At 54.2% G+C, this 24,672-nt stretch overlaps 7 protein-coding genes across 8 annotated transcripts; 4 read left to right on the top strand and 3 right to left on the bottom strand.

Annotated features, from left to right (window-relative positions):
• Window positions 1-451: 451 nt before the first annotated feature.
• Window positions 452-2,962, top strand: PV07_07761 (uncharacterized protein). The gene is made up of 3 exons (XM_016394875.1): window positions 452-926; window positions 984-1,225; window positions 1,278-2,962. Exons 1-3 carry the CDS (start codon window positions 762-764, stop codon window positions 2,662-2,664), a joined length of 1,794 nt encoding a protein of 597 aa, XP_016248294.1. The 5' UTR covers window positions 452-761; the 3' UTR covers window positions 2,665-2,962.
• Window positions 2,963-3,064: 102 nt separating this feature from the next.
• PV07_07760 (uncharacterized protein) lies at window positions 3,065-5,304 on the bottom strand. Its single transcript, XM_016394874.1, has one exon. The coding sequence runs from the start codon at window positions 5,226-5,228 to the stop codon at window positions 3,753-3,755; it is 1,476 nt and encodes a 491-aa protein (XP_016248293.1). The 5' UTR covers window positions 5,229-5,304; the 3' UTR covers window positions 3,065-3,752.
• Window positions 5,305-5,332: 28 nt separating this feature from the next.
• Window positions 5,333-6,887, bottom strand: PV07_07759. Of its 2 annotated transcripts, none has more exons than XM_016394872.1 (2): window positions 6,689-6,887; window positions 5,333-6,634 (listed from the first exon to the last, which is right to left on the bottom strand). In XM_016394872.1, exons 1-2 carry the CDS (start codon window positions 6,764-6,766, stop codon window positions 5,459-5,461), a joined length of 1,254 nt encoding a protein of 417 aa, XP_016248291.1. In that variant the 5' UTR covers window positions 6,767-6,887; the 3' UTR covers window positions 5,333-5,458. The 2 variants fall into 2 exon arrangements, with proteins under 2 accessions (XP_016248291.1, XP_016248292.1); XM_016394873.1 differs by having other exon boundaries at window positions 5,333-6,603.
• A 4,602-nt stretch (window positions 6,888-11,489) lies between these two features.
• PV07_07758 (uncharacterized protein) lies at window positions 11,490-13,989 on the top strand. Its single transcript, XM_016394871.1, has 3 exons — window positions 11,490-11,809; window positions 11,909-12,261; window positions 12,316-13,989. Exons 1-3 carry the CDS (start codon window positions 11,787-11,789, stop codon window positions 13,539-13,541), a joined length of 1,602 nt encoding a protein of 533 aa, XP_016248290.1. The 5' UTR covers window positions 11,490-11,786; the 3' UTR covers window positions 13,542-13,989.
• A 614-nt stretch (window positions 13,990-14,603) lies between these two features.
• Window positions 14,604-16,871, top strand: PV07_07757 (uncharacterized protein). The gene is made up of 2 exons (XM_016394870.1): window positions 14,604-15,086; window positions 15,142-16,871. Exon 2 carries the CDS (start codon window positions 15,218-15,220, stop codon window positions 16,574-16,576), a length of 1,359 nt encoding a protein of 452 aa, XP_016248289.1. The 5' UTR covers window positions 14,604-15,086; window positions 15,142-15,217; the 3' UTR covers window positions 16,577-16,871.
• Window positions 16,872-17,980: 1,109 nt separating this feature from the next.
• On the top strand, window positions 17,981-19,984 carry PV07_07756 (uncharacterized protein; the record flags this gene model as incomplete). The annotated part of the gene is made up of 5 exons (XM_016394869.1): window positions 17,981-18,273; window positions 18,326-18,354; window positions 18,407-18,760; window positions 18,818-19,607; window positions 19,674-19,984. The coding sequence occupies 5 exons, from the start codon at window positions 17,981-17,983 to the stop codon at window positions 19,807-19,809; spliced, it is 1,602 nt and encodes a 533-aa protein (XP_016248288.1). The 3' UTR covers window positions 19,810-19,984.
• Window positions 19,985-23,379: 3,395 nt separating this feature from the next.
• PV07_07755 (uncharacterized protein) lies at window positions 23,380-24,561 on the bottom strand (the record flags this gene model as incomplete). Its single annotated transcript, XM_016394868.1, has 5 exons — window positions 23,380-23,392; window positions 23,479-23,783; window positions 23,857-23,967; window positions 24,029-24,339; window positions 24,411-24,561. 5 exons carry the CDS (start codon window positions 24,559-24,561, stop codon window positions 23,380-23,382), a joined length of 891 nt encoding a protein of 296 aa, XP_016248287.1.
• Window positions 24,562-24,672: the final 111 nt, after the last annotated feature.

Below are 24,672 nucleotides of genomic sequence, written 5' to 3'. Positions count from 1 at the left end.
GCTTGCATTGCACAAGCAAGTCGCCGCGCCAGACCCCGTGACCCACCTCCGGGGCTGCCAGCCTCAACTTCTCAATGCCCTGAGATCTCAGCTCTCTGGATGACAACTGGATGACAACAAAGACTTCCAAATGTCGTCGACCAATGACTACAGGACATGATCCTTCCAACAATGCTCTAGCTCTCCGTGCATTACATACTCAGGACGAGGTCGCGCACCCGTTCCTATTGCCGCATCTCACCGCAGGCCGAATCCCACAACCGATTCCGCAGTCCGTGCTGATGACGTCGCCCTCCACCGCGTGTTTCATGCCTTAAGGGACGAGAAGCCGCTCGTGCTTGGCTTGTTCCGGCAAGGTGCGATGGTGACAGTGCAGCTCGCGTCGGCCTCTTGGAGCGATCGTTTATTCCGCCTTTGGGAGGGCTCTATGTTCACCCGTTCGGCTCCCGGGGCTTTGGCGAGCATTGGACGACGCCCATTCGCTCTCGAGCCGGAAAATACGCACGACCTCCAAAACCCCTGGAACGTGTTCCTTCCTTACTCATCGAGACTCAACACAATGATAGGTGCATCTCGAGCGGATCTGGCTCGAAAGGCCGCAGAGACAAAGTCAATATCTGGCCGAGCATCCGGGAAGATGGACAAGTATATCGAGGCACTAAGTATATCAAGGCAATGGCAGAAAGCCCAAGTTCACCTCGAGGAGCAGCACAGTCGCAAGCAAACCTGGGCACGACACAACACAAGAGAACCTGTCTAATATGGACCCCTTGAGCAGAGACATTATCCGAGCAGAGGTCGACGCAAATGACAGTCGACCCGACACCTTGACTTACATCGCCACTCACGGACCAGATATCGAGAGAGACTGGTCTCGATCAGACGTTTCTTCCCCCATTTCGCGCCATGTGACCCATACTTACACGGTATGACCGCACAGAGATTGCCTACGAAGGTGTTCAAGTGGCTGACAAGATGAGCAGAATGCCACCCAACACACACTCCACCCCGTGGAGCTCGAGCGAATAGCTAGATCACGGACACAACATCTTCTGACCGTGGGCAGCCGCCCGTCAACTGCTGCAAGACGGCGTTCGACAGCCACGGTACGGACACTAGGGGCCGGCAAGCCTCTACCGCCGAAAGATGAAATCGAAGGGTACGTGGTCGAATTCGAGGGCGTCGACGACCCCGAACATCCCCAGAACTGGCCATTCTGGTATAAGTATGTCTCCTTCCACTTTTGTGTCATCGCGGTCACTGACGAGCGTCTGCAGAGTTCAAACCTCCATAATCTTTTCCTTCATCACCTTCGTGGCCTCTTTCTCTAGCGCCATCTTCTCCTCTGCCATCCGCCAAGTGTCCCATGAGTTTCACGTCTCTACCGAGGTCGGCGTCCTGGGCATCACGCTTTATGTGCTGGGCTTTGCTTTCGGTCCCATCCTCTGGGGCCCTGGTTCCGAGCTGCTGGGTCGCAAAATGCCCCTCGTCGTGGCGATGTTCGGTTTTGGCGTCTTTGCTGTCGCAGCTGCAGTCGCCAAAGACTACCAGACACTGATGATCGCACGCTTCTTCAGTGGCTTCTTTGCCGCATGCCCTCTGGCCATTGTCCCCGCCTGCTTCGCAGACATGTACGACGACAGCCAGCGTGGCATAGCCATCACTGCGTTTGCAATGGCTGTCTTCTGTGGCCCCTTTGCCTCACCCTTCGTCGGCGGCTTCATCGCAGACAGCCACTTGCGCTGGCGCTGGACCATGTACATCGCGTCCATCATGGGCTTCCTGTCCACCGTCCTCACGTTGTTCACCAAGGAGACGTACGCACCGGCGGTCCTCGTCGCGAAAGCAGGACGAATTCGACGCGAGACAAAGAACTTCGCCATCCACGCGAAACAAGAGGAGGTCGAGGTGGACTTTCTGGAGCTCGTGGACGAGAATTTCATGCGACCCATCCGGATGCTGTTTACCGAACCCATCATCTTCCTCATCACTCTGTACATGTCCTTCATCTATGGTCTGATCTACCTTTTCTTGGGTGCCTATCCGCTCATCTTTCAGGGCGTGCACGGCATGAATGAAGGTGTGGGTGGCCTACCCTTCATCGGATTGATCATCGGCCAGTTTTGCGGCGGGATCTACATCATGATCGACCAGGTCGCATACAAGAAGAAGCTCGCACGCAACCACGGCGTGCAGATTCCGGAATGGCGACTCCCGCCCGTCATTGTCGGCGCCGTTGCCTTCTCCATCGGGCTCTTCTGGCTCGGCTGGACGGGCTGGAACAAGTCTATCCATTGGCTCGCGCCCACCGCTTCGGGCGTGGTGACCGGCTTCGGCATCCTTTGCATCTTCCTGCAGTGCTTCAACTACATCATCGACACCTATCTGATGTTCGCCGCCTCGGCCATCGCCGCCAACTCCCTGTTGCGGTCGTTCTTCGGTGCCGGATTCCCCCTGTTCGGGGACCAGATGTTTGACAATCTCGGTATCCAGTGGGCGGGGACTCTGTTGGGCTGCCTCGCCGCGGTGATGATCCCCATCCCCGTCGTCTTCTACCTCTGGGGCCACAAGATCCGGGGATGGAGCAAGACCCCGATGACAAAGGAGGCGTTTGGGAGCGAGGAGGAGGACATGAGACGCGAGAAGAGCGAGCTGGAGGTCTGAGTTTGTTACTTGGCCCGTAGCGGAAACTTGACGTTTTATGCATGCAAGTGTTGTGAGCGAGTGTAAAAGTTGCGTTCAGCTTCTTCTGCAAACGAGAACGAACCAACATGAAAATGGGTCACGGGAAAGGGAATCACGGTTATTAGAGCGGCATCCGGCACTTCTGACGCAGCACGGAGCATGGGGAGATACAGGTGGTCCTGGTCTGGGACTGGAGCGTTGGAAACGTTTACATTAATGTCTTACCTAAGTATTTATGGTACGAGTATAGTCGCCAATGGCAAACACACGAGCTCGGATCGAATACCTTGTACAGCTTCTCCTTCATATACTAGATGGACATGTACTCACTCCGCACAGGAATACGGGAAGAGTCACTCGTGAAAACAACAGCAGCAGAGGTTTCTGACTCCAATACCCTTTTTTGCGTAGGAGGTCTTTCCCTCGATGGGGAATTGGGGACAGTATCGAGTATTGTTCACCGATCAAGTGCCTTCATTTTTCACAGGGCACGAGCATGCTCTGTCGCTGAGATTCTAGTCCTAGTCCCGGTCCCGCTCGTGCTCGCGCTCGAGCTCTCGCTGGCCCCAGAAATGCAACATGTTCCACGCTAGCCTTTGTCCTTGCCGGGTATTATATGCAACATGCAAGAAACAAAGTTGAAAAACAGCAATGTCTCCGGAGACCGTATCCCTGTCCCTGTCTAGCAAATGCCCTTACCCATCCGATCCCATCCGGTGGCGTATCACTCCGCAATGATGCTTTTATCCAAATGCCGGCAAACGCCATAGTCGCCGAGTCTATAACTCAGCCATGCAGTATGCAACCAAACCATTTCCAACGCTATGCGACCTTGATCCGATTATAAGTTAAATGTCCGATGATGCTGTCGTGTCGTGCAGGTTACTGTGATCCTTGATGGTAGTCGTGGTACCGGCCGTCGTATGGAATGCTAATGTAGCGCCTCGTTGAACCAGAGTCCACGTTCCCTTGCTGGTGAACGAAGTGCCCCTCCAGACACCTCATAAAGTTCGTAAAGTCATCAGATTTCGTGTATGGTATGTCCGAACGCATTTTGCTTCGCTCTCTCACCTCATGTTCGCTTCAGCCTGTTCTAACAGTTCCAGCGTCAGAGCTTGCGTCGACGGACCGAGGTCCATGAAATCATCCCTTGGAAGATCCCATGGCAGTCTCCTCTTTCCCTTTGGCTGTAGCCGTGGTGACTCTGGCTTCTGTATTTTGATCTTTGCGCCCGGCGACTGTCGCTTGTACGTCTCTTTTCGGGGTTTGGACGGTAGGAGTGGAGGTGGAGCCATTGGAGCTGTCTTTTTTGCTGCTGATAGTATGGGTGGTGTTTGTTTCGACATGGCCATTTCGGCCTCCACTTCCTGGGCAAGGGCAATGAAATCTTCGTCTTCAATTTCGTTGAACACCGAGTTGAAGCTTTCGGAAAGACCCTTCGATAGTGGGACGCTGGACTTTGAGATCGGACTTGTTCTTGCTGAGACAGGGCTTGCTTTATGTCTGGGGGAGTATCGTGCCGGAGTCATACAGAGTGTAGCTGTAGTTGGTGAATTCTCTCGTGTCGATAGATCATCTGGGAGAGACCTTTGTGTAGCGCATAGCATGAGAAACGTCTCGTCATCTATACCATCAGTGAAATCTTCATCCAGACATCTACTTGATGTACAACGACGTCCTTGGTCTGAATCGTCTCCCTGGTTCTGTTTACTGCTTTCGCGGCATGTGCTTCCAAGTTCATTCTTGGGAAGCAGTATCTCTGTCGGAGAGCCTTGGGAGACTTCATTCCTAGAGGAGACAGTCGATGGAAAGCTCGAAATTGGCCGTGATTTTCCTGCAGGACTCTGTGGTGATTCTGTCTTGATTTCATGCAGAGATTGACTCGTTACTAGCCGTCGAGAATTGATCTGCGAAGGGCGCAGCTCTCTGAGTTTTGGTGACGCGCAAGGAGCAGACGATGTCGGTTTTGGTGAAGTGGGCACTGTTGAGTGATTGTTTCGTCCTTTTTGAGAGAGTTTCATGTTTGAAGAGGGGACAGAAGGAAGGCTCGCCGACTTAGGAGGATCTTGGACAGGTGCGACCTCCGCAACGTCTTCTGGTGAATGGTCGTGGAGCTCATGACGAAAAGTTTTCTCTTCTTGACCCTCAGTAGCTGGCTCAGCTGCTTGCATACCCTCTTCCTCCGCAATAGATTGAATTCCTGTCATCCTCTTCGACGACAGAAGTGCCGGCTTCTGTCCAAAGAATTTGTTCAGTCTGGGTTGACTGGCGGTCACCTTCCCCCAGGTCTCCTCGACACTGATTCGGCCTTCGTCCAGCATCTTCTGTCTGACAACTCGCTCCCTTTCAAGCTTCTCTTCCCGCTTGCGCTTGTTCTCCGTCCGTTGTCTCTCTTTCTCTAGCTCCTTCTTTCGCTTCTCTTCTCGGGCATCCAACCTGTCTGCGCGTGCCATTTGCGACGCAGTGTATCGGAAACCTCCCTCTTTCTTGTGAGCCCGCTTGGCCTCCTTCAGGGTCATCGGAGGCTTCACGGGCCGCGGCATCTTGGACGAAGGTAAGGATGTTCAGAGGGAAGCGGCTGAGTACAAGACGCAGTTCGCACGAAAGACAACCCTGGTGCGTTGACGCGATGGCTTGGGCTAAACAAATAGACGAGATGCACGTCACTTTAGGGCATGACGGAAGCATTTCCGCCTGCGGTCTGGTTGGCCTTCCTTGCTTCCCCTTGCCTTTTCATAAGGCTGAGTGCTCAACCACTTGGTCGTTGTGACTTCTATGATTCTTCGCCGCCATGTTCAGGCTGTTCCTCTTCCTCGTCCTCGTCTTCCGATTCTATGTCTTCGATAGGAAATGTCAGGATGGCCGCGATGCCTCCCAGGCCCTCCAATCGCCTTCCGCTCTCGTGGTCACTACTGAGTACTCTGACCTCTCCGCCCTCCACTTCTCTCACTTGATCCACGAGTTTGACCCATCTCCGTCTCGTGGCCACGTCCTGGCTCCGAAATAAGGAGTTGCTGATCAAGAGCACCCCTCCCCCACGACCCACGGCCCCCTTTTCTACGCAGGTCTCGACCTCTCTGGGTCCGTACCATGCCCGTCCGTCGTCTTTGCGTAGGAGAGCATAGAATTCGTCCATCAATGCAGTCTCCCGAGCATATTTCGTGTCCTTCAACCTCACCAGGACCTCTGGACTTTTGAGAACCTCGTTGAGACTGTGCAGGTGCCCGGAGCTGCTGTGGATCACAATAAAAGCGTTCCGCCTCACCAAGTCTTGTAGCATTTTGTCCCCTTTTGCAACGGCGGTCTCAGTGATCTGTTTCAGGAAGCCGGCGGCCGTGAACCCGGGGCTCGCAAGCAAGATCGGGAAACTCACGCTGCTGTCTTTGTGTTCCATCAGGCCTTGAAGCTGTCTCATCAGCGTGTCCAGCACGGTACTGTAGAATTTGGTCAAGCCTTTGTCGTGATCCGCGGATCTTCCGGCGCCTGTCCGCTTCCGCGGGACCGAGACCTCGACTCTCTGCCTCAAGACGGTCTGGAATTGTGTGATGAAGCAAATGTTGGCCAGGCCTTCCTGCATGACGACTGCGACCGCTTCAGTGCCCCTCGAAGGGTCTATGGCCTCTTCCAGCTGCGCCCGGGCGACACTGTCCCAACCCTCGGCCCCACCACTGCCTTCGACTACCTTCTCAAGGGTAAAGTTACGCTGCAGCTCGAGGTCCAGGGTATGGAATTGCCCTATTTTTGTATATCTGTTCTCTCTGGCAATCTGGCCGGAGACGTGCAGTTGCCCAACCTGGGGGTCGAAATCCAAGGACTTGACCCGTATAGTGAGGTTCGTGTGGACTCGTTGAGATGACGTAGATCCCGTGGACGAGGACTCGGTGGTTACTCGTCGTATAGCAGAGGCAGTGAGAAGGTCTGTGGGTCGAATGAGGTTGTAAGCATGCCACTAATGGAACTTTTCAGAATGAGCGCGACAGGAGCGGAGAGGTGATGGACGTACCATGTCCTCAGGTTCTTCAGGGCATAACGTGACACTCCCACTCCCGTCGTCATTGATATTTCGCTTGACCAGGCGCATTGCGACGATGTCTTAGTCCGGTGTGACTGAATTGCTAGTAACATGAGCGGTTGCAATTACAGGGCGGTAGGCACGCGGCTGGTGTGAATGTGTGTCCATGAAATGAGGGGCGCGATTGTGACGTCGGCTTGTGCGTGGGGTTTGAACTGCATTGTGGATCTTGGTCCCGATGCGCAGGCGAGCAAATTATATCGGCCAGTGACTTCATCTTTGGTATCTTGCACTGTCTCGCACAGCCTCTCCTTGGGGCGCCCTCGAATAGTAAATCGTGACCTGCGATTATCAACCGTCCAAGACTCTACTTCCGGCCTCTATTTTCTCTCCCCTTTCCGACCTCCATCCGCTCCAACTCACTCTACAGGCCACCGAGACACCGCCAGTCTGTCCTCCTTAATGTTTCTGCCAGATCGACCCTCGCTTCTTCCCGGGCAGCCTTCTAGCTCTGTCTTGTTCTTGACTGAACTTTCGCCTGCCGTGTCGGGGACCATGTCGAACCTCATTTTGACTTGTCTCTCCGAGTGTACCTGTATCGTCCTACCGATATTCGATCGTTGCGGCCTCTAGTCCTTTCGGCAGTCCACTCGTGGCAGAACTCCCGTCCAGATTACCCGGTCTGGTCGCGAGTAATTACTTGTATACCTGGGTACTTAATACAGGTCCGCATAGGTCCGCCAGAGTCTGTACTTGTTGTTCGGGAAACAATACGTGTTGACCTCTGCCGCCTGGTTTACTATTGCCTCTTTCTAACTCTCAAATTCCAGCTTCTTGAATGCTCAGAGCTAATGAGTGGGGACATCAATGCTCGTCGTTGCTTGAGCCTTAGATGGACTGCCAGGTCCACATATTCAGCCCCATCTTGTTCCCAGAAGTCACTGGCATCCCAGCGTGCAAGGTCTGGGGGTTGCCCTTGCCATCGCCACCGAGGTTATTCCAATACACGGCATTCCCCTGGATGGGCTTGAAGGTGACGCCGTCCTCGAAGGGCCGATCGCAATCGATAAACTGGCACCACCACTCGTCCTCCTCCGATGGTGGCGGCAGTCGAGGGAAATTTGTACCTCCCCCAGTGCAATTTGCGTGTATGTACACGAAGAAGGTCGACGCCACATTGCCGCCAACCGCATTGGCGTCGCCGTACCAGTCGTAATGGTCTCGATACTGCCCTGCGATGCCGTAGTTCTGCACGACCAGGGGCTGGAATTCACCCACGGCCTTGTAAAAGGGAAAGGCACGGGCGCGGTCCTCGATTTGTCGGATGATCTGGTCGTTGGGGAGCTTGGCCGTCATGGAGGATCGATAGGCCGAGTCTCGGTGGACTTTGCCTTCATCGGTCCAGAGGACGGAAGGTTTGAATCGAGGTTCGCTGGAATACCAAAGTTTCTCAGAGGCTCTAGCTCCTGGGAACTGCAATTGGGCATGCGGAGGTTGTGCACTTACGCGAGCTGGACCAGATGAGTCGCTTCTTGGGGAGTGATGAAGTCTTTTATGTACACCACCAAGGGCTCTTCTGACAGTAGATATGTCTTTGGTCCATTGCCATGGCCAGCGTTTTTCTTCTGCCAGAGATTCAGAAAGTCCCAGTCGGAATACAAGCGGCCGGCGCCGAGAATGACCGCCAGGACAGGTAGTAGTATGAGAGACAATCTCCCAGCTGGTGTCATGTGTGGCATCAGATATGCGTATGCGAGGGACTACCTTAACCAGCGGAGAGCTCTGAGGAACATTTGGATATGTAAGAAAGGGCTGGTCAGATCTTTGTTCCAAGAGGTCGATCTTGAAGGCGCACAGCAGAATGCCATCGTGCTCTCGGTAAAAGAGCCGACTGGCTCCTCCTGTACCTGCAGATATCATCTAGTGAGATATGTATCCTGTTGGCTTTTGAGGACAAAGGATATCACCACTTTGTACACAAGCCATGCTGCCTCAGAGTCGACACCTACAGTCGAAATGGATATTCAGATGCTGTTGCGAATATGGGTCGCAGTCTCCTGCTTCATCCATGCTTGTAAGGCTGAGCTTAAGTATACCGATCCCCGAACGTTGAAAGACCTTCTGTCAGCATCATCGAGCAAGGACAACATAGTCATTGCTGTCTGTGAGTTATGAGCCATCCCATATGTCTGCTGTCACTAAAGATACCTTGGGAATTCTAGTTTGTCTGGTGCGTTGCCTCTTTTCTATCCAGCTCTGATCGCCTCGACTCACACACTCGTCGTCGCAGCCTTGGTAGTACGTTAAACCAAATACCGCTTCGTCGTCGTGAGCCCTGGATTGATCATTCCCCAGTGACCGATGCAAAGATTTGGCGCCTGAATTAGAACTTGCCCATGAGGCACTGCAACCATGGCCGTCGGCCCAATTGCTACTTGTCAACTGCGCGACGGAACCCGATGCCTGTACTTCATATGATATAACTTCCTACCCGACTATTCGGCTTTTTCATGGCCCAAAACAGATTCGATATCGCCGGAGATTCAAGTCTTCCTCGTGAGTGTAGCTTTTGGCTGATGACTTTGCAATAGTTAACCTGTCCAGCATCGTAACCAAAGTGCTCCAGACTATAGTGCCACTGTTTTCCCAGCCCGACAGGCAAATCTTCGACACGTTGAAGTCCTTGGACATCCCACTGCTTCTATTTGCGGACTCCGAAGATGAGACTTCTCAATTGTCGACGGTGATATCCCAAGTGGCCGACAAACTCCGTGGCAAGTTCTTCGTGGCAACGACCACCGACCTAACCTTGGCCGAAGAAGAGAATGCCCAACCACCCTTTGTGGTTGTTTGGAATGCTCTTGACGAAGTCAAGCCGGTATATCGTGACGAGCTTGAAACAGGACCTATCCTCCGGTTCGCGGGAAAGATCTCGACGCCATTAGTCGGCAGGTTGGACTTGAAGTCATACATCGACCACACAAAGGTTCCAGACACCGTTCACTTTTTCTCATATGTTTCCCTGCTGACCAAACCTCCAGTCTGGCCTGCCCCTTGCGTTTATTCTTGCGGAGACCGAACAGCAGAGAAAGACCATCGCCGAATCACTGAAGCATATAGCTCTCAAGTACAAAGGCAAGGTCAATTTTGTGACCCTCGATACAACAAAGCTGCCCTTTTTGCTCGAGCCGCTTGGGGTGGACGCGGCACGCCTCCCTGCATTCGCACTACACCGCGGTGACAACGATGAGGCGTTTGTCTACGATCAGAATCGTCGAATCAATGGGAAAGACGTCGGGATCTTCATCCAGAGGACTCTCAGTTGGCCCGTGAAGGAATTATAGGCAGTTGGTTCGCCACAGAGCAGCGTCGAAATCAAAGCTCAGTCTGGCTGCTCAACTGAGGGCGATACCTGGTCTGCATCTCGTCCCCTTCCACTCAAACATCTCCCCTTTCTGAGTTAGCAGACTCATCATCCTTACCGTCCTGATCTGCTCGTGGATTCCGTGGTGCTATAATTGATGCCAACGCGGCGGTCAATTTGAGACGAATCCGAAAGCGAAAATATGTCCGGGAAGGAAGCTCTCTACTACGGGCGCTGATTCGTGAAGGTGTCCATTTCCAAGGAATGATTTCCATCTCACCAACCGCAATTGCACCTTACGATAGGCAAGCACTTCGTCTTCAACGATCTCCCAAATTGGATCTATGGCTTTGGCTGGTTCTCGTCGCAAGGCTCAGCCTTGGATAATCGTGAGGTTTGGTGAAGATGAGACTCTGTCGATGAAGTTCCTACCATATGAGGATGTGTGTTTCTCTTGCTTCTTTCCTGGAATCAGGATTCGATTGGCGCCGTTCAAGCGCAAACGCTTTGCTCCATGTTTCGTACCATTCTCCACCGAACATATCTTGAGCTCCATCTGCAACTCCAACTGGGCGTGGCCGTGTTACAATCTCTTGGACCTTTGTGAGACCTCTCTCCGCTGCGAGCATGTTTGCGATGATACGGACACAGTGCTGGGAGCTAGGCTGTTGGAGTGACGGCCGAACAAACGCAGCGCATAAACCACACCACAAATTCTCGAAGCACTCTTCAAAAATTTGAGCATTGTGCGTGCAATGTCGAACTTGAGCTGTGGACCTTGGGAGTCTGATCGGATCTGCCACGCTAGGACACCGTTAAAGCACCACCGTTATCAGCCCTCTGGCATTCCGAGCAGCCAACGTGGCATATTTTTCGCCGCGGGTGAGGAGGTATTTTGAGTGTCAGCTAGCCGGCGAAACAGTTTGCAAACTGTCCACTTAGCGCCGCCTTAGGTGGTACGGCGGCTGAGAGGGACACGAGCTCATTTTCAGGGGATCGCGTGGCCGACAAGCTCCTCAAACGGTGTGTTATCGGTGGGCTCGAGAGGCGAAGAGGAACTCTCGAAAAGGGAGAGGTCAACTCTTTCTCGACGACGGCAAGTGAGGAGTCTGTAAGATGTCCAGTTAGAGAAGCGTGCAGCCCGCAGCCTGCATCGGTGCGATCGTGACCAGCCCCCTCGGAGCAAGATGAGGAGCTTCAAATCAAATTGGATCCCCCACCAAGGGCTTGTAGGCGTCCAAGCTAGGGATAGTGGGGTGCCCCAGCCTCCCAGGCTTACCACCCCAAGGAGACACCTTGGTACCTAGGTAGGTAGGGCTCCTAGGTACTGGTGGCACTGGTGGCACGGCTTTGCAGACGGGCTCCACCGACTGCATCATATTATGTTATACCTGCCGCTCAACGCCTTCGCCTCCGTCCTCCGTGCCTGGAACCAATATCAACAGTTCGTTTTCGCAATCCCCCGCCGCCTACTTTACCCATCACCAGATTGTTCCACATCCTGCGTTCTGCGTCGTGTCCTTTCGCATATTTTCGGATTGATTGATACCATCCGATCTCTTGACAGCTGTCTTCTTGCACCACCTGCGCCTCTCTCAATCAGAGTCCGACCGCCTCAAGCTTTTCCGAAAGCTGTCCGCCTGCTGCCTATTACGCAATTGAGTCGATTTCACCTCTTGCCGAATCTTCTCAGTCTTATCAGTGCCCTCGCCTGGATCGCCTGCCATGGGAAGCTTCGTGTTCAAATGGTGAGTCGAGGCGCATCCCTACCTACTATTTTGTCACCGCTTCCGTCGTCCCCTGAGCCCGGCGCCAAGTTCCACCAGCCCGCTGACACAGGTTTCTAGGCCCCATCCCGAGGCCAACGATGTCCACGTTACGGGCACCTTCGATGACTGGGGAAAGAGTGTCAAGTTAGACAAGGTCGGCGCCATCTGGGAGAAAGAGGTGGATTTGCCCAAGGCCGACGAGAAAATCTTTTACAAGTTCGTCGTCAACGACCAGTGGATCATTGATCCCGAGGCTCCTCAAGAGGACGACGGCCGTGGCAACGTCAACAATGTGCTCCTACCCGAAAACATCAAACCCAAGGCGTCCATGGTGCCCGAAGCTCTGACCACATCCAGCGCAGCTCCCGAGAGCACAACAGCAGCCATGGCTGGCCAGGTACCCTTAGAGCCGAAGCGAGAGGCCACCGAAGGTGAGTGGAACGCCAGACCATTTAATCGCTGTCCTGAGCTTATCGTGCGTCTAGTTACACCGGCATCCGAATCCCACCTCAACAAAGAGACCACTGAAAGCAGCGTCCCAGGCACGTTCCCTGAGACTCCAGCCAAGGAACCAGATTCGTATGGCGTCAATCCCTTGCCGCCCACCAGTGGCGCAGGTAATCCTGTCGACCTTCCTGCAGGCGAAAAGGTCCCTCCTCCTGGCGAAGTCACGACAAATACCACCCATTCTGCAGTGACCACTTCCAAAGAGGACTACGAAAATGCGGGCTCGGGCATCCCAATCATTGGAGGAGCGCTTGCTGCGCTGGGTCTTGGAGGCGCTGCAGCCAAAAAGGAGAATTTGATTCCAGAATCTTCTCTACCCATGGGCGAGGAGGCAGGGAAATCACTCGATGCGGGTCCTTTCATCAGTTCAGCTGGAGCATCGTCGACCACGGCCGAATTGGCTGGGAAAGTGCCCTTGGAAGACAGCAAGCCGGCAACTGAGGTCAATCACGCGCAAGCAATCACATCTACCGTACCCGAGGTGGTCAAGGAGTCGATTGCGGAGGCACATACTGAGCCTGAGGCCACGGCATCTGCCGAAGTCGTCAAAGAAAAGGCGGAGGTAGAAGAGGAGCTGGTGAAGAAGGTGCCGGAGGCCGACGAAGCTGGAGAGCCCGCACCAACGATCGCAGCCGCCACGACTGAGACCGTGCCATCACCCACTCCAGCTCTATCCGGCGGTCCTGTGCCTGGGACCTCCTCCACGGCTGCGGCCGCGGTGGCTGACGGCGCCGATGGGACAGTCGAGCCCACGGAAGCTCCAACGCACAAGGTGGAGGCAGAGAAGACGGAGGCGGACACCACTGAATACGCACCGCCCCATGCGGGAGGTGCAGCTCCTGGAGTGTCGGAGTCCGCAGCGGCGGCGGTCTCTGACGGCACAGAGGACCCCACTCTCGCCGACGAGCCTGCAGTGCAAATGATGAACAAGAATGAAGCTGAAGCCTCAGGAGCACCAGCGGCCGAGCCTGCAGCAGCGGCAGCAGCTACCACTGCGACCGAACCCGCAACGGCCACCGCACCTACTACGGCGGCATCAGAATCCAAGAAGGAGGAGACCAAAGCTGCAGCACCCACGAGTGCCACTTCGACGCCGACCAAGAAACCCGAAACCACCCCAACCACCACACCTTCGTCCTCGGCGACCAAGGAGAAGAAGAAGAAGCACCGAGTCAGCTCATTCTTCAAGAAAATCTTTGACTAGATGCCAAAGAGAGCAGCGGGATGTCATACAGACCAGGAAAAGGCTGAGGAATGATGCTGCAAGCAGATCTGCAGGGCGGAAGTGGAGGAGGGGAGTGGGATTCGTGCGGGAGCAATTGGGAATGCATTGCGAACGGGTCGGCGCACCCGCTGGGGTTTGGACAGCGGATTCGTGTTGATTTGGGACTTGTTTGTCTTGTAGATATCCCCTTCCGTTGTGTTTGTATTGGGAGAGAGACGGGAGCTTTTTGTGTTCCATAATGGCTAATCGGAATGTGTTGATGCGGCTTCGGCAGTTGCTCATTGATTACTGGCTGAGATCATGGAGGGGGAGACGTTTCTCGTCGTGTTCTAGAAGCACCAGAAGGATTCTCGAAGCTGTGGAAGCACACGCAGCTCCTCCAGCGCAGCCGGCAACATGCAGCCCGATGCGCGATCCTTCTTCCCTAGGGCACATGGTGTAAGCTTGAGTCCTCTCCTGCGACTCGTCTTGTCTGCCAGTTTCACGTAGAACCCGTGCCGTGTGCTTCTTAGACCCTAGATCTTCGTTGCTCGGAGGGGGGAGCAGACTCCCAGGTGATCCGGTGGCTGCACGAAGATGCGTGTCGGGGCCAATCAGTGCGTTGGTTCGGCTCGCCGTTGACCGCCTAGTTGATGCGGCATCTGTAGCTATGACATCGCCCACCGAGCTCCCGGGTTGTTACTGGCTGGAGAGAGGTAGCTTCAGGAGCTTGAAGTCAATCGAAGGGAGGGGTTGACAGGCTGCGGACGGGTAAGGAGAGGAGAAGGAGGAGCTGCCCCTTTGCTGGCGCTGGCGCTGGGCTGGCCTGTGCTACGAGATCTCGTGGTTGGGTTATTCTTGCCCTGTTTTCTTTTTCCATCGAGCGACATGACATAGACAGCTGCTGGAGGAGCAGAGGGAGCTGTTTGTTCGATCGAGCAACGTTTCAGAAACCACTGGCGAGCTGCCTGAGCTGCCTGCGCTGCGCAGCTCGTAAAATAGACTTCAGCAACCCATTTCATTCCCCCCTCTCGTCTGTCCTCCCGCTGGCCTTCTTTCCTCCTTTTATATCCATCCCCCGGCTTTCGTCTTTCTCGCCTGCCCGCTTGATCGTGTGCTATCCAATCTCTGGCTCCTTGAACCAAAGTGGTCCTCGGCTACCCCTCCACTGCGTCATCTGCGACTCAGAGTTGCTCACTGCCCCACTTGCTCTCATTTCCTCACAACCTCGAACGAGCCTACCACTCCCTCTCGTGGTCTGGTTCGCTCCACCGCCGCCAGAATCCAGCACACCTCGCCCTTGACCAGTGGGCAGCACTTGAACCAGCAGTGGGCATCCGGCGGCCGCTGAGTTGCCTGAGATAGGCATTACGCCCTTGTCCATCCTGCCCCCTGTTCCCCCCTGCTTGTCGCAAACCACACGGCCCTGCAATCCGTCAGGTCTGAGGCCCACGGTTTCACGGACCACGTCGGTGACAGGCCACCCTACCTACCCAAAAGAGGGTCCTTCCGTCTCCTTCTAAGCACCAAACGACCTCCAGTTGAGTCAGTCCACAGGAGAGATTTCCTAACCGGAGCTTAAGCCAACGACGAGTCGCAGGTGGTCCCTAGGGTCTCAATACCCGCACCCAAACAACGTCCCTCCCCCACATCCTCAAACCTCGCCGCAAATATCCATGTCTCTTCCTGCTCCTCACCAAGCTATTGTTGATGCTCTGATCAAGGACTTGAAACAAGCCAAACCCGACGACCCTCTCCAGTACTGTGCCAACTACTTCAGTCGCCAGCTCGAACTCGAGCGGTCCTTACACAGAGCAGGAAGTCCCTCCCCGACCGCAAACGGCAAGATGGCAGACACCGCTGGCCCTTTCGACAAACGCAGCCCCTTCGCAGCCAAGAACAGCATACAAGAGGAGGATGAAGAACGCGACACCTTTGGCTCCCCTACTGATGCTACCTTCAAAGCTCGTGATTCTGGTCGGTCCCCTTTCGGCGGCTCTGGCTTTGGCGCCGCCGCTGGAGGCGCAGCCGGCGGCGGCTTGTTTGGCAACTGGCTGGGCAATCAAGCGTCAGAAGAGACGGAACCACAAGCTCAGTCGTTGCCCAACAACTATGCTGCAGGACGCAGAACTTCGGTGTCGGCTGAATCCATGCAACCGGACTCGGATTCAGGCAGTTGGAAGCCGCCCAAACACCCCAAGACGCCCGAGCAGTACGAGAGGCTCCGGCATGCGGTGGCCGGCAACTTTTTGTTCTCCAGCCTCGATGAAGAATCTTTCAATCTAGTGCTGGACGCGTTGGTGGAGAAGACCATTCCCGCCCCCAATATTAAAGTCATTACCCAAGGTGATGAAGGTGACTACTTCTACGTCATCGAATCTGGAGATTTTGACATCTACATCAACCCCAGCGGAGCGGTCGAAGCGGGGCCAGACGGCATGGGGAACAAGGTGGCGACCATTGGACCTGGTGGCAGCTTCGGTGAACTGGCGTTGATGTACAATGCTCCTCGAGCTGCGACCGTGGTGAGCTCGTCCAAAGGAGGCTTACTCTGGGCGTTGGATCGTGTCACGTTCCGGCGAATTCTCATGAACAATGCCTTCCAGAAGCGAGAAATGTACGAAGGGTTCCTGGGTGAGGTGCCTTTGCTCTCATCCCTCAAACCTTATGAGAGGTCCAAGATCGCCGATGCCTTGGAGACGGTCAAATATGAGCCAGGTCAGAACATCATCACCGAGGGAGAGCCCGGCGACGCCTTCTATCTTCTGGAGTCTGGACATGCTGTGGCTTACAGGCACGGGGTGGACCATCCAGTCAGAGAGTACGGTCGTGGTGGTTTCTTTGGCGAGCTGGCCTTGTTGGATGACAAGCCTCGTGCCGCCAGCGTGGTAGCAAAGGACAATGTCACGGTGGCTAAACTCGGAAGAGACGGGTTCAAACGGCTTCTCGGGCCTGTGGAGAGTATCATGAGACGTGAGGAGTATGAGAACGCTGAGGAGATGGATCCCTTGACCCAAGAGAAGACGGTGACATAGTTGTGGGTGTCGGTCGAGGGGCTCTCGACTAGGTCGTGGACCGGTGGATCGCAGGACTGGGGGGGACTGGACCGTGGCGAAATCCAGATATCAAATACCAAGCAAACGACGCTGCAGAGAACTCACAAAATGAGTTGGGTTCAAACGGAGGCGGATCGGGAACCGCGAGGCTTCTGGGTCAGGGTCGATTGAGGCTGCAGCGATGCACTCGGAGGCAAGCGCAGGCTTGAATGAAATAACGGAATACCAAGGGCGGCCATTAGCTAATGAAAATGAATTTTCTACATGCATTCTGCACCCACATGTCCCCCCTGGTTGATCTATCCACATGTCTCGTTGAGAATCAGCTCCTCTATACTCGACACCTCTTCTGTAGTGGTGAGTGAGGGGTGTTGGGCATGTGGCCGGGAATGTGAGTTACGTCAGCCCCTCGGCAGAGTTTCCCTCGGCAAACCTGCATCTGACGACCCCGTGCCCCGTCTCCGCTCCCCCCTAATTGCCCGGCCCCGGTCCACTTCCTGGCCTTTCCGATGCCCATACAAGCAGGACTTAGGTAAGATGGTAATATCAGACCAGGCTGACATCTCCTGGGAATCTTTAAATGCACCGTCCTGTCCTCATCTCACCGTCCTTTCTTTCCTCTCCTTGATTTCACCCACTTCAGAATGATTGCAGATCTTGGGACACTCTGCAGCTCTGCGCGGTCTTGGTCGGCATCATTTCCGGCCGTAAATGCCAGCCGCGCCCCCTGACCGCGACGCAATGTGTCGATTACTGATCGTACTTCGAGGTGCCTGATTGGCTTCAGCCGGCAGTCACTCAAAGCAGCAACTTCGTTTGCCCCCAATGACTGGAGCACATTGGAGGCTGGGTGACGTCCGTTGACGCTTTTCCTCGCTGTTTTGACTGCATGTTATTCAGCTTGCGCCCTTCCTTCTCTTTGGGGAGTCAAACTCCTTCGCTGTCTTCCGCAGTGTCTCCCTTTAGCCCGAGGTATCCCCTTACCCAGGTAGCCGATGTTCACTAACCAGATAATGCTGCTCTCTCTGAAATGGGGTGCTGCGGTGTTTGCCATCTTTTGACCCGGTCGACCAGATCGTATCTGAGGAAAGGACCTCGCACGTTCACAAATCCTCCTGGTGTGGCTCCCTGTGAAGAAGCTGTTCAACCGGTTTCCCAACTGATGGCGTGACATTGAGGCGGAGCAATCAAGCGATCCATATAAATTTCAACATCGGCCTGCTGTAACCGTGAGTTGCCGTGCTCTTTTCGTCGCATACAGCCAGCGGACTCCGAAGCTCTCTTTTTGACACCCATTTTCATCTCCCCGAACACATTGGGGCCACATTGGCTATAGCAACTCTACTCTTGTACTCGGCTGTGCTCGAACTCACGCGTGCCTCTATGTCAGCCTCAGCGAAGGACGAACACACCGCTGAGACGGAGAAGATGGGCGAATCTGATTCAGACAGCTCCTCCGTCCATTCGCTCCCTGTTCCCATTGCCACGATCCAACCTGACCTCGAGAAGACGGCAAGCAAAGCGTCGCACCGAACCTCGAGAAGTGGCCGCTCCAACCATGTCCCAACAACAGCGCAGGACTGGGATGGTGAAGACGACCCAGATAATCCCCTGAATTGGCCCTTGCCCATCAAAATCTACCATACTCTGGTCCCTGCACTGCAATGCTTCACCATGTACGTGGAACAATGATGGCGAACCCGTTGCGAAGAGGCTAACCTGAGACAGTACTTTTGGCTCCTCGGTGTATACTCCCAGTGAGCATGAGCCCTGCCCAAAAAGGATTGCTTCATTCTGACATTCGCGTAGGCGTACCAGAGGTGGCTCGCCACTTTGGCGTTAGCACTACAGCCGCATTAGTCCCTCTGACTGTCTACGTGATGGGTCTGGGATTCGGCCCAGTCCTCAGTGCTCCCCTCTCAGAAACCTACGGACGCCGCGCAGTCTACTGGTGCTTCTTCCCGCCGTCTCTCCTCTTGTCTCTCGGCGCCGGTCTCTCGAAATCATACGCATCCCTCGTCATCTGTCGCCTCTTTGCGGGTCTGTTGGGCTCAGGCTGTCTGGCCGTTGGGGCCGGCACCAATTCTGACCTATTCTCCCATCTTCACCGCGCCGTTGCCAGCGCGGTGTTTTTGCTGGCACCGTTCTTGGGCCCTGCATTAGGTGTGTAACTCTCTATCTGTCAAGTGGGCGGCTGGCTAACAATATTGGCACCTGTAGGACCTACGTTGGGTGGATTTGTTACTATGAAGAAAGGCTGGCGTTGGACACAATGGCTGATCCTTTTCTGGGGAGTCATCGCCTACGCCATCTCACTCCCTCAGAGAGAAACGTACAAGAAAATCATCCTGAAGAAGCGAGCACAGAAACTTGGCCTCCCGCCTCCGCCGAACCCACTGCCACCTGGCATGTCGAAACTTCGGTTCGTTTTGGTCGTCACGATTATGAGGCCGCTGACGATGCTCTTCACCGAATCCATAGTCGCGTTCTTCAGCGCCTACACCGCCTTCAACTTCAGTGTCCTATTCGGATTCTTTGCCGCCTTTCCCGTCGTGTTCCAGTCGCCTTACCCCGAGATTCAGGTCTACCACTTCAACACCGGTGAATCGGGTCTGGTGTTCTTGGGAATAGGTCTAGGTTCCGTATTGGCGACCTTCATTTTCATTTTCATCGACCGCCTGATATACCGGAAGAAAACGCTCAAGAGAAGATCGCAAGGAGATTTCACACCCTTGCCCCCGGAGGAAAGACTCTGGGCTGCAATGCTTGGCTCCTTTCTCCTGCCGGTCGGACTGTTCTGGTTTGCGTGGACCGCTAAGAAGGAGATACATTGGATCTCGCCAATCATTGCAACCATTCCGTTTGGTATCGGCAATCTTCTGGTTTTCTGCTCCTGCGTCTTGTATCTCATCGACACGTACGGCCCGTTGACGGGTGCCAGTGCCGCCGCGGCAAATGGATTCTTGAGATACGTGATTGGCGCGGTGTTTCCCCTATTTACAGTGCAGATGTGAGTTGATCTATCCCTCAGAGGCTGTTGTCCTGCTGGGGTTCGCCTTTTACTGACTGGAAGCAGGTATCGCGGCATGGGCGTCGCTTGGGCGACCAGCCTATTGGGATTTGTCACCATCGCTTTGCTGCCCATCCCTTGGGTCCTATACAAATATGGTCCAAGAATCCGACAGCGAAGCGCGTATACGTTGGTGTCATGAATTTGACCTCTGCAGGTCGACCAATTTGCAGACGATCGCAAACGTTGTGGATTCTTCTTTTGCACATGGATTTTCCTTTCACTTATTGGAGGAGTCCACTCTGACGCTCAGTCACCGGCGAAGAGTGGCAAGCAAGGTCCATTGCAGTCATTCGGCATCATTTCACTGTGGCGCGGCAGCGTGAGAGATTTGTTATGGAGGATGGCATTGGAGCACACCTCATTTTTGAAGTTGAGTGTGGGGCGAAATGGAAATGCATGTACGTTTATATATAGATCGGGATAGACATACAGGGTACATAGCTAATAACAACCTAAGAGACTATGCTCTCACAAGACTCCCAGCCTATTCAACTCTACTATTCCTCGAACTCGTCCTCACGAGAAAGGAGAGTTGCCCACCTACATGTCTTATACTCCATCTTCGAGTCGGACTTTCAAGGAATCTCGACGCAGTTCGCTGGCAGAGGACCAAGCCCCGAAACCGCCTTCCCCTCCACACATACAAGGAGCTTTTCTTGCCAATTGTAAGTGAAAGGCTGAATGGGCCGGCTTTGCCGTGCTTCCAAATTGCTTTTTTCCATCATCAGCAATCCAACATGTACTGAACTACACCTGAGGATTACTGTTAGAGACGGCCTCTCATGCGACCTAGGAGCAGGATGTTAAGGAGAAGGTCTGCCGAAGATCAGACAGCCTGGCGAGACCAGGGCAGGAACGAGGCTGAGCCACGTGATGATTTAAAAAAAAAAAAGGGAAACCCATGATATGTTGATATGTTGGCATGGACCATATCAACATACTAACATACCATCTCCCACTGCCTCTTCGGGAAACCCTCACAAGTATATAGCCCCGCTCATTACCCTTCCATAGTTACGTTCCCTCGTAGCCAACTCATGACATCTGCTTGACTATACTGTTCTTCAGTTACTTGACTACATATACCTTACGTCCTCTGGACCCAGCTCATGCAATAAAGGATCTGTGACTGAGGAGCCTAACCCGTTTAGGTTACACAGAAGCAGCTCTGACAATTACATGTTGTAAAGACCAAACCAATTGAGTTCCTTGGAGAGACATCTGCAAAACAATCACTGGATACCTAGGTAGTAGGTACCAAGGTACGTGTAATTCCGTCCTAGGACTGGCAATCTAAAACGTGGCTATGAAACTGATTAACGGCTAAGGTACTTTAAACTGCCACCAAGCTTTCGCGCCAAGCCGTCAGGAACCTAAATATCAACTTCTCCGCCGAGGCACTGGCGGGCTGCACTATCTTCAGCCTGATCATTTTGCATTTGCAACCTCACCTGCCGCAGTGTCTTCGGGCGTTCATATTATTGTATTTTCTAGTAGATTTGTGAGACTCGGGCGGCATGGCAGAAGCAGTAGGGCTTGCTGCTAGTGTCCTGGGTCTAGCTCAGGTAGGCTGGACTGTGGCGAAAGGTCTCCACGATCTCGGCGAGGAGGTCGGCAGCGCTGGAGAAGCCGTCCGCATTTTTGCCAACGATTTCCACCTTTTCGTGGAGACGGTCCAAACCTTGGGAGATCTCTTCGAGAGCTCGCCACCGGTGTCCAGGCGTGCACAATCAACAACAGAAGAACTGCTGGACGTTGCGATGGAGCAGGTTGTGGCACCATTTGAGAAGATGCTCGTCGAGTTAGAGCCTCTTCTCGTCAAGTGGCGGGATAGTCCGAGTCGAATGATGCAGCTGGGCGTACGACTTCAGTGGGCATTCGGCTACAAGAAGAGAGTTCTTTTCTACCACTCGGCTCTCAACGCGTTGAAGGGCAACGTCTCTCTTCTCCTGCAAGCCATGACGCTTCGCGGCCATAACCCGCCTCATGTCCAGTTGTAAGTAGCAACGTATTGGACGAAATCTAGCTTAATGTCGGTTCCCAGTATCTTATGCCAATCTATCGAGGACGCGAAAACCCTCCTCCGAGGCGGCTCTAGGGTCGGGTCCTCAAGGCTGCAAATTTCTATGTACGAGGGAACTGTCAACGGACGCGCGATCGTGCCTGGTCCAGCGACGGCATCGAAATCTCATTCGATGATCGGTGCAATCTCCGGAAAGGATCGGCGCCAGCTATCCACAGAAACGGCCCTAGTCCGTGTCATCGACGCTGACGACTTAAACGACGCCGATGAAGTCCCCAAATGTCTTACCGGAATCAAGCTGCTCGAGCTCGATGATGTGATTAACTCCGAGCTGGACCGTGAAGATAACGAAGAGCAGCTTGAGGCATTTGGCGCTATCCGTGCGGTACAAAAGAAGGTGATCAAGTTGGCCGACGAGGCCACGACTACCGCCACGCTGGCTCCTGACCAGACAGACAAGGCTGCAGGGAGTAATACTTCACCGTCGAGAACTAGCGCAGAGAGTGGCGCAATCTTCCAGGGCCCAGAAGGTAAAGTATCAAACGAGATACCAGTTATCGTTGCACCCCAGGGGCACGCCGATGAATCTAGAAGCAGACAAATGACGCAGCCAGAAGCCGCGAAGAACGCAGAAAGCACCCCAAAAAAGACAGAAACGATTCGTATCATCGACAGCTTAGGCTCATATTTTGATATTCCTTATGGGCTTGTTAGTACCTGGCAGGCAAGTGCTGCTGTACTCCTCGCACGGCTATATGGCTACTGACTTCTTTCGAAGGCTATGAAAGCCTTTTTATTAACGGAGTATAACCAGGTCATGGGCGACGACTTGGATTTGGCTGGTCGCACTTCTAACCCTGGCTTTGAGATATTGCGAGCGATGGGAATGGCGATTCGAGAAGGGCATTTCACAATCACCTATCTCGAGAACATCTCTTCTTATGGGATACTGCTTACCAAAGACTGGGAAAGCCGTGTGAAGCCCGGTTGGACACTGACATTACACCTCGATGACCACAATCTCGAAGCGATCAGACTTCGGGGCAGTCGCACAAAACCTTCGTTGAAGAGAATCAGGTTGGCTCAGATGGCAGCTGCCGAGGCTGGAGGTGACAACCTAAGGAAGCCGCAGGCACAACTGGGGGTGGCGAGCTCGAAATCAAGACCCGATTTTGGTCCAGGATCCCAGCAGGGAGAAAGTCGTAAGATAAGCTTTTCCGGCATCAGGAGCAAGCTTGGAGTTTGGACGTAGGTCTCGCGAAAATATCAAGCCGTAGATCGGGCAGGCCTACTGGGTGATTGCAACAGCCCGTACTGTGATCAGCAGCAATCATGATGACATCTGCTGCTGATTAGATTGGCGAGTGTGCTCCTCGGAATGGATTATTGCATTTTGCTCTGCAACTTTAGGATTCATCCCTCCAGGATTTACTGAGTACTATGTGCTTCGAAATAACAAGGGCAAAGAGGGGGCTTATGGTGTGTTGCAATCGAAAATGATGATGGTCGACCATGTCCGCATGACGCATTTCCCTTGCCTCAGCAACAATGGCAAATCGAGTATCACGATTCCTCAACATCTCGATGACTTTATATGCAACCGAAAATTTGATTCCTAGCCGTGGCTCGCGGTTACTACGAGCGATGAAAAGCGAAGGAACGCTGAAGAGAACAGAGGACGCGGATTTAACTCAGCAGACTGTATACGGGGTTAGCAGCTCCTCTCGTCGTTCCCTCCGCGGCTTTTGAAAACCTTCAATGGACCGCGGGAAGAAGGGATAATACGTACTCCCAATCACCCCGTTCACTGGAATGTCAATGCTCGTGGTATAGCTCGCGGCGTCGCTGAGCAAGTACACGTACGCCCCGCCCAGCTCCTGCACCTCGGCCAGCCGGGGCATGCCGCCGTAGTATTTCAGCTGCTGCTCCCAGTCGGGCTGCTGGGGCACCCAGTACGTCATGGCCGTCTTGACCAGGCCCGGCGAGACGCTGTTGACCCTGATGCCGTGCTTGGCCCATTCCATGGCCAGCGTGTGTGTCATGTTCCGCACGCCGGCCTTGGACGCGCCGTACGGGGCGGACGGGACGCGCTGGAGGAGCGGAGTATAGATCAGCATGACGGACAACCCACGATCGAGAGGGGGGTGGGACGGGATCACATACCTTGTTGGGACGGTACGAGGCCATGGATGCGGTGAAGACAATGGCGCCGCCCGTACCCTGCTTGATGAACTGCCGCGCGGCGACTCGCGCGCAGTAGAAAGCGCCAAAAAGCTGAAGAACAGTCAGCCAGGGAGGAAAAGAAGAGCCCATGTGGACAGGGTCTGGGACGGACGTTGACGGCAAACAGAGCCTCGATCTCCTCCTGCGAGAAATCCAACGCGGCTTTGTGATTCGTCCGTCCGGCGTTGACGATCATGCCGTGTAGCGCGCCAGCTTGGGCGACGATCTGGTCAACGGCGACCTTGACACTCTGCTCCTGCGTGACGTCGGCCTGGACGGCCGAGAGCCTGCCCGCGAACCGCTTCGACACCTCGCGAAACTCATCGCCCGGCTCGGCCACATCGATCGAGTAGACCGCCGCGGCGCCATTGACTAGACAGCACTCTGCGATCCCGAGGCCGATCCCGCGGTTTGCGCCCGTGACTGTGGAACATCGAGTCAGCACACCTCGATCGAAAACCCCCGCTGATAAGCCGTGCGTGGAGGAGACGTACTGGCGATGACTTTGCCGGCGAGCGTGACTTGCGTCTGCACTGGCTGAGGGCTCTGAGTCAAGTTGTTCGGGGCGGGAACGACGCCGTTGGTCCCATTGGTATGTTGGGCGTCTCCATTCTGGAGAGGAGTCTGAGGCGCCGTGGAGGACATGACATGAATGGAGGAGAAGAAATCTCGAACAACTTACTAATTCTACCAAGAGACTTGCTGGAAAACAGACAAAGGAGGGCCAGAAGGAACAGGGACCGAAGTGGGAAGTTC

Source organism: Cladophialophora immunda, assembly GCF_000835495.1.
Source record: "Cladophialophora immunda strain CBS 83496 unplaced genomic scaffold supercont1.4, whole genome shotgun sequence".
NCBI classification, from domain to species: Eukaryota; Fungi; Ascomycota; class Eurotiomycetes; order Chaetothyriales; family Herpotrichiellaceae; genus Cladophialophora; species Cladophialophora immunda.
Note: the sequence above shows the minus strand (reverse complement) of the source record. Positions and strands in the feature narration are given on the sequence as shown.

Excerpts from the sequence above, each read along its gene's own strand:
- PV07_07761 (XM_016394875.1), top strand. The coding sequence starts at position 762 with ATGGACCCCTTGAGCAGAGACATTATCCGAGCAGAGGTCGACGCAAAT. Across the intron at positions 927-983 it reads ATGTGACCCATACTTACACG|AATGCCACCCAACACACACT; the intron begins GTATGACCGCAC and ends CAAGATGAGCAG. Across the intron at positions 1,226-1,277 it reads AACTGGCCATTCTGGTATAA|AGTTCAAACCTCCATAATCT; the intron begins GTATGTCTCCTT and ends GAGCGTCTGCAG.
- PV07_07757 (XM_016394870.1), top strand. The coding sequence starts at position 15,218 with ATGTCTCTTCCTGCTCCTCACCAAGCTATTGTTGATGCTCTGATCAAG.
- PV07_07759 (XM_016394872.1), bottom strand. The coding sequence starts at position 6,766 with ATGCGCCTGGTCAAGCGAAATATCAATGACGACGGGAGTGGGAGTGTC. Across the intron at positions 6,635-6,688 it reads CTGAAGAACCTGAGGACATG|TGGCATGCTTACAACCTCAT; the intron begins GTACGTCCATCA and ends AAGTTCCATTAG.
- PV07_07758 (XM_016394871.1), top strand. The coding sequence starts at position 11,787 with ATGGGAAGCTTCGTGTTCAAATG. Across the intron at positions 11,810-11,908 it reads GGAAGCTTCGTGTTCAAATG|GCCCCATCCCGAGGCCAACG; the intron begins GTGAGTCGAGGC and ends ACAGGTTTCTAG. Across the intron at positions 12,262-12,315 it reads GAAGCGAGAGGCCACCGAAG|TTACACCGGCATCCGAATCC; the intron begins GTGAGTGGAACG and ends TCGTGCGTCTAG.
- PV07_07760 (XM_016394874.1), bottom strand. The coding sequence starts at position 5,228 with ATGCCGCGGCCCGTGAAGCCTCCGATGACCCTGAAGGAGGCCAAGCGG.